Genomic DNA, 7,500 nt, shown 5'->3' with positions numbered 1-7,500 from the left:
TCCATTTCTGTCCATTTCTGTCTGCATCATCCATTTCTGTCTGCGTCATCCATTTCTGTCTGTGTCATCCATTTCTGTCTGTGTCATCCATTTCTGTCTGTGTCATCCATCTCTGTCTGTGTCATCCATTTCTGTCCATTTCTGTTTGCGTCATCCATTCCTGTCTGCGTCATCCATTTCTGTCTGCGTCATCCATTTCTGTCTGCGTCATCCATTTCTGTCTGCGTCATCCATTTCTGTCTGTGTCATCCATTTCTGTCTGCGTCATCCATTTCTGTCTGCGTCATCCATTTCTGTCTGCGTCATCCATTTCTGTCTGCGTCATCCATTTCTGCCTGCGTCATCCATTTCTGTCTGTGTCATCCATTTCTGTCTGTGTCATCCATTTCTGTCTGCGTCATCCATTTCTGCCTGCGTCATCCATTTCTGCCTGCGTCATCCATTTCTGTCTGCGTCATCCATTTCTGCCTGCGTCATCCATTTGTCTGCGTCATCCATTTCTGTCTGTGTCATCCATTTCTGTCTGCGTCATCCATTTCTGTCTGCGTCATCCATTTCTGTCTGTGTCATCCATTTCTGTCCATTTCTGTCTGCGTCATCCATTTCTGTCTGCGTCATACATTTCTGTCTGCGTCATCCATTTCTGTCTGCGTCATCCATTTCTGTCTGCGTCATCCATTTCTGTCTGCGTCATCCATTTCTGCCTGCGTCATCCATTTCTGTCTGTGTCATCCATTTCTGTCTGTGTCATCCATTTCTGTCTGTGTCATCCATTTCTGTCTGTGTCATCCATTTCTGTCTGCGTCATCCATTTCTGTCTGTGTCATCCATTTCTGTCTGTGTCATCCATTTCTGTCTGCGTCATCCATTTCTGTCTGCGTCATCCATTTCTGTCTGTGTCATCCATTTCTGTCTGTGTCATCCATTTCTGTCTGTGTCATCCATTTCTGTCTGTGTCATCCATTTCTGTCCATGTCTGTCTGCGTCATCCATTTCTGTCTGTGTCATCCATTTCTGTCTGTGTCATCCATTTCTGTCTGCGTCATCCATTTCTGTCTGCGTCATCCATTTCTGTCTGCGTCATCCATTTCTGTCTGTCTGCATCATCCATTCCTGTCTGCGTCATCCATTTCTGTCTGTGTCATCCATTTCTGTCTGTGTCATCCATTTCTGTCTGTGTCATCCATTTCTGTCTGCTTCATCCATTTCTGTCTGCGTCATCCATTTCTGCCGTTCATTCTGCGCGTCATCCATTTCTGCTGCGTCATCCATTTCTGTCTGTGTCATCCATTCTTCTTGTATCCATTCTCGGTCAGGTCATCCATTTCTGCTGCAGTCATCCATTTCTGCCTGCGTCTCCATTTCTGTCTGCGTCATTCCATTTCTGTCTGCGTCATCCATTTCTGTCTGCGTCATCCATTTCTGTCTGCGTCATCATTTCGCTGTTCCTTTTGTCTGTGTCATCCATTTCTGTCTGGTCATCCATTCTCTGGTCTGGTCATCCATTTCTGTCTGGTCATCCATTTCTGTCTGGCATTTTTTCTTCATCATTTCTGTCTGCGTCATCATTTTGTTCCATTCTGCGTCATCCATTTCTGTCTGCGTCATCCATTTCTGTCTGCGTCATCCATTCCATTCAAACAGTGCCAAGAGTGAGACAATAAGGTAGAGATTACGATGGCACTTTATTTTAAAACAAAATTAAACAAAATTTGTTTCTGTAATAAATGTTTCAAACATTTTAAGTTTTATCCAAAAAAAAGGCCATTTTTGGATATATAAAAAACCCCCAGAAAGAATAGCAGGATTTTTTTTGTGTGTCTTAGATACTGATCTGTTTCTAAGGCTCTCCATCCTCTGATTTATTTCAGACTCATTTTCAAAATGACGTGCAATTTTATGTGATTTAGAAGGGTACTACTGTATGAGTTTGAGTATATTTAAAAAACATAACATCAATCAGAAAATCAGTAAAACCACTACAAACATTAGCACAACCAATTCAACTTTAATCCTAGTCAAGTTCCAATCTTAATATCACGTGATATTTGGAGCAATTACCTCCCTTACTTTAGTTGCAAAGTCGTCTAGTTTTCGTATGATAGGGGAGAGAAACACTGCCAGCCACTCATCAGCGATGGCAGGAGATAAAAAAACAACACTGAAGCAAGATTGTGTCCTTTTCTCAATGCTCCTTGCCTTGTTGAGAAGTTGAACAGCCCTGGAAAGCAAAGGTTCAGCGTGGATTGGATTGACAAACCCGCGTTGTACGTTGTATTCGTTCATCCAAACAGTCGAATAATCGGACATTTCAAATTCCTTACATGCCCGATCCAATTGGGCGAATTCCGTCATCATTAAGTAAACATCAGATCCTGGGAAACTACATCCCACTGGGAGAGGACTGGACATCGGGAGAAGAGGGAGAGGGGAGGAAAAACCGAGATCTTTGGAGACTTGGTCGATGTCCATGTCGCAAAGAGTTCCCTGGTCAATAAACCGTAGACACAGAGCGAGAGAGGGGATTGCCGTAGGAAGGAACTCACAGAAAATGGCGTAGTGGTCGTAACGTTGCCAGCCAGTGACGGCAATTCCTTGGATGGATTTGAATTTGCCCTGGATTTGGCTGAGGACTTGAAGCCAGGCGTTGTGGTTGTCTAAATGATACTTGATATTCGTAATGCTGGCACATGGTCCTGTAGCTCCTTTGAAAGCACTGGCAATCCAGATATTTGGGAAAACCTCACTGAGCTTGTCCCACAAATCTGAAACAAATACATATTTTTATAATTTCTTTTAAAACTTCATGCTAATGAGGTAAAAAAAAAAATAAGAAAGAAAAATCGATGTAGAGTGAGTTGAGTGTGTTACATTGAATTTATGAAAACATAAAGCCTTTTTACCACATTGAAATTGAAGGGTACACACAAAAGGGAAAATACTTCTATCTGTTCTCATTGACAATCATAGGTAAAAAGGCAAAGGTGAGAAAAGGCTTGAATTTGTGTACAATATGCAACCCCTGGTAATCTCAAGACCTGAAGCAGAAGCTTCTTGTTGATACACCAAGAAATATAAAAAAGTGCCAGAAGACAATAGAGAAAAACCTCATCTCCACCTAGGAGTGGTGGATGGTGTCAGTTGTAGAGCGTCCCTCTTGTGGCCAGGCAGTGGTGGCATAACAGTCATGTTGTGGTTGTGGGTTCGAATTCTCATCGCCACAAAGGTTTTATCCTCCATTTATTTTTCTGACACTTTTCTCCTCACTTCATTTCTTGCTATTATCAGCATAAGTGCCTGCTCCACTCATTTTTCTGAATGTTGGTTACACACTGTGACATTACAATGATCTATCCAATCTACCAAACATTTTCCACACACATGAACCGTCTTGAACCGAGCAGCAAGCAGCTGCAATGTTCAACCAAGTAATCCATGGCCTCAAGACTTTTACACAAGGAGTGCAAAGGGGGTGATACCACTAGACCTCACCGATATGGAGTGGCTGCCATAAGACAGGTCCTCAATGAAAGTGCATAGTCAAAGAGAAAAAAAGGATGCCCCATGAAAATTGAAAACATGAGGAAGAAAAAGGCAAAAGTTAAAAGCATAGCTGCCAACTTTTCAAAGAGCTAAATCAGGACACCCAATGTGCACAACACCACCATGACTCAAAACAGGAGTATGTTTGGATTATTATATAATATAATCTAGATTTAGAGCTTTTTTCTGGTTCTTGTTTTCATTAGCTACTCAAAAAAGCATAATTCTGGGACGTGCAAGGTTCATATTTCCTTACATATAACAATAACAGTCCCATGTTTTGTTGTTTTTAAAAATTTTCTCTCCAGATTTCCAAATCGGAACAGTCCCAATTTTATCAAAACAGTTGGCAGCTCTGTAAAAGGTATTGACGTGTACAGAGTTGGCAGCTCTGTAAAATGGATTGACATCTACAGAGTTGGCAGCTCTGTAAAAAGGATTGACATGTACAGAGTTGGCAGCTCTGTAAAATGGATTGACATGTACAGAGTTGGCAGCTCTGTAAGTAAAAAGGATTGACATGTACAGAGTTGGCAGCTCTGTAAAATGGATTGACATGTACAGAGTTGGCAGCTCTGTAAAATGGATTGAAGTGTACAGAGTTGGCAGCTCTGTAAAATGGATTGACATGTACAGAGTTGGCAGCTCTGTAAAATGGATTGACATGTACAGAGTTGGCAGCTCTGTAAAATGGATTGACCTATACAGAGTTGGCAGCTCTGTAAAATGGATTGACATCTACAGAGTTGGCAGCTCTGTAAAATGGATTGACATATACAGAGTTGGCAGCTCTGTAAAATGGATTGAAGTGTACAGAGTTGGCAGCTCTGTAAAATGGATTGAAGTGTACAGAGTTGGCAGCTCTGTAAAATGGATTGACATGTACAGAGTTGGCAGCTCTGTAAAATGGATTGACATGTACAGAGTTGGCAGCTCTGTAAAATGGATTGAAGTGTACAGAGTTGGCAGGTCTGTAAAATGGATTGACATGTACAGAGTTGGCAGGTCTGTAAAATGGATTGACATGTACAGAGTTGGCAGCTCTGTAAAATGGATTGACATCTACAGAGTTGGCAGCTCTGTAAAATGGATTGACATGTACAGAGTTGGCAGCTCTGTAAAATGGATTGAAGTGTACAGAGTTGGCAGCTCTGTAAAATGGATTGACATGTACAGAGTTGGCAGCTCTGTAAAATGGATTGACATGTACAGAGTTGGCAGCTCTGTAAAATGGATTGAAGTGTACAGAGTTGGCAGCTCTGTAAAATGGATTGACATGTACAGAGTTGGCAGGTCTGTAAAATGGATTGACATGTACAGAGTTGGCAGCTCTGTAAAATGGATTGAAGTGTACAGAGTTGGCAGGTCTGTAAAATGGATTGACATGTACAGAGTTGGCAGGTCTGTAAAATGGATTGACATGTACAGAGTTGGCAGCTCTGTAAAATGGATTGACATCTACAGAGTTGGCAGCTCTGTAAAATGGATTGACATGTACAGAGGGGTGAAAAATAGCAGAAACATTACAATTTATGGCATTCTGCATTGTTAAGTCTCATAACATACAAAACATGACAGAGACAAAGTAAATTAAAAACCGTCCTTACCATTGGGTAAAGCAAACACGGGTACATAATGCCACACCATGGGCTCCACCAGACCTCCAAGGTCACAGTTGAGGATGGTGGATGGGTCCGAGTGTCGGAACATGTCGTCCCAGATAATGCAGGTGACTTGTGGGTATTTCTCCTTTAGGTAAGACGACACTTTCTTGACGTGGATAAAGAAAAGTTGGTCTTTACTCCAGCACATAGAGGTCATGACCTTGAGACATTGCTCACATAGGCCAAGGTGGTAAACCTGACAAAGGACAACAAAAAGCAATCAGTAACACATGGAAACATAAATTCTATCTATCCATATATAGATAGAACGAAATTGACGTCACTCTTTGTCATTGTTTTTAACCAGCCATTTTTATGAGTAGTTCTCACTAAATTCTATCAATCAGACTATAAATATAAACGTTTAAAGTTACACATTGTTTTGTGTGTTAATACGTTATTTCCGGCTGGCAGATTTTTAAAACTAAAGCATAGCATCGATATGTGACCCACTCTCTCACAGCAGAATCAATTTCGGGTACAAGTAGGTAAGGCCAAATAAGCCTAGAATCCATTTTGAGTAAAAGTAGGTCAGGCCAAACAAGCCTGGAATCCATTTCGGATACAAGTAGGTCAGGCCAGGAGGAAGTGGCTGGGTCTAATAATGATATGTATGAAAGTATATCTGATCGTTTTGGCTGCTGTTTATGCAGAGCTGCCTACCTGAAATTGTAAAAATTCGTAGTTTCTAAGGAGGGGGGGGGGGGGGGGAAAAAGTCAATGTTGTAAACAGTTTTACAGATAATTAATTTATCCTTATCATAATGAAAAACATGCTCCAAAGTCCTGAATAATCTCGGTGGTTCTAAGGAACTAAACTTTCCTCTTCAAAGAAAGATTTATTTAATCAAAGAAGCGAAGGCAGTTCTGTAGCCGGAGCCAAAGAAATCGGAATTCTACAAACTTTTGGAAGTGCTAGGGAGTTTGGTGGTTACCTCGTCACAACCAATGTGGAAATACTGTAAGGCTGGATGTAAGGCCATGACCTGGTCCACCATAGAACATACCAGGTCCAGGGAGCCTGGGAAGAAGAAGGAGAATAATGTGAGAGCTGAGAATGGTCTTTGATTAATGGTTTGGAGGCGACAAGTGAGGCAAAGAGAGAGAGGAAGGAGAGAGAGAGAGAGAGAGAGAGAGAGAGAGAGAGAGAGAGAGAGAGAGAGAGAGAGAGAGAGAGAGAGAGAGAGAGAGAGAGAGAGAGAATACTCACCAGCTCTACTAGGACAAATAGCCATACAACATCTCTCTATCTCTCGGAGATTGGAAAACTCTGGGTGTTTCAAAACAAACTGGAAAGGAATCGGAACAAATTAATCAACTAGACCTAAATAAGAAATGTGTGTGCGTGTATGTGTGTGTGTGTGTGTGTGTGTGTGTGTGTGTGTGTGGATGTGGCTAATAATTTCTTTCTTTACACTTTAATTAAGATTTACTAAGGGAAGATCTCTAAAATATCATCTCAATTTCTGACATCAAAGCAAAAAAAATTCTTTTTTTCTTATCTTTTTTTTTTTGGGGGGGGGGGAGGTTCCCGATGGTTTAGAGGTAGAGCAAGCGCTTCACAATCAAAGGGTCGGGTATAAATAAAATAAATAAATACATAAAATAAACTTTAATCATCCAGGTGGAAATTGGTTTGACAAACATGAATTAGAAGAATGAATAATAAATATATGTTATACAATATAATACCATAATTTCATAAAGCAAAATAGAGTCAATGAACAATGAAGTCAAAATCAAAGTCATAGTAATAGTAAAAATAAAAAATGTATCTATAAAATTAATATTAATACATAAAAATATATTTTATTATAAATATAATCCGAAGCGCCGTCGAGGTTTTCCTGACCCCCCCCCCCCCCTCCCCCCCCCCTCCCCCCCCCCCCCCCCCCCCCCCTCCCCCCCCCTCCCCCCCCCCCCCCCCCCCTCCTCAACCCACGTCCAACCAGCAGTGATTGGGTACAGTGGAAGTCCGATTCAACGAAGTCTTTGATGGGACTGGGCTGCTGACTTTGGTCTGGCAATGGGGAATAACTGATGAATCACCATGTTAAAGTTTATTTTATCATTGTTACCTTCCTTCAGACACACTTGAATGCACTGATTTTTTTTCTTTTGGGAGGGTAAGGGGGAATGTTTTAATCCGAAGAATTCACAAATCAATTGTGTGGACCATTCACTCAATTCATTCACTTCAGTTAGTCTATCATTTTCACCCTCCTATCCTTTTGCTGTTGGTCAGGGACCCTTTGTAAAGCGCATTGAGCACATTTAGTGGATATTGATCTAT

At 41.2% G+C, this 7,500-nt stretch overlaps 1 protein-coding gene across 4 annotated transcripts in view; it reads right to left on the bottom strand.

Moving 5' to 3' along the window:
• Window positions 1–1,988: 1,988 nt before the first annotated feature.
• The window catches only part of LOC144976317 (hexosaminidase D-like), a 15,430-nt gene continuing 9,918 nt past the window's right edge, over window positions 1,989–7,500 (bottom strand). For all 4 annotated transcript variants that reach the window (XM_078920515.1, XM_078920517.1, XM_078920519.1 and 1 more), the window contains exons 5-8: window positions 6,418–6,496; window positions 6,143–6,228; window positions 5,151–5,403; window positions 1,989–2,765 (exon numbers count right to left, since the gene is read on the bottom strand). In XM_078920515.1, the coding sequence (XP_078776641.1) occupies window positions 2,038–2,765; window positions 5,151–5,403; window positions 6,143–6,228; window positions 6,418–6,496 (1,146 nt within the window). In that variant the 3' untranslated portion in view covers window positions 1,989–2,037. The remainder of the gene's footprint in view (window positions 2,766–5,150; window positions 5,404–6,142; window positions 6,229–6,417; window positions 6,497–7,500) is intronic.

This window comes from Berghia stephanieae, chromosome 7 (genome assembly GCF_034508935.2).
Source record: "Berghia stephanieae isolate SIO BIC M18660-M18661 chromosome 7, UCSD_Bste_1.3, whole genome shotgun sequence".
In the NCBI taxonomy this organism is placed as follows: domain Eukaryota; kingdom Metazoa; phylum Mollusca; class Gastropoda; order Nudibranchia; family Aeolidiidae; genus Berghia; species Berghia stephanieae.
The sequence above is the reverse complement of the archived record's forward strand: the minus strand, read 5'-3'. Positions and strand labels throughout refer to the sequence as shown.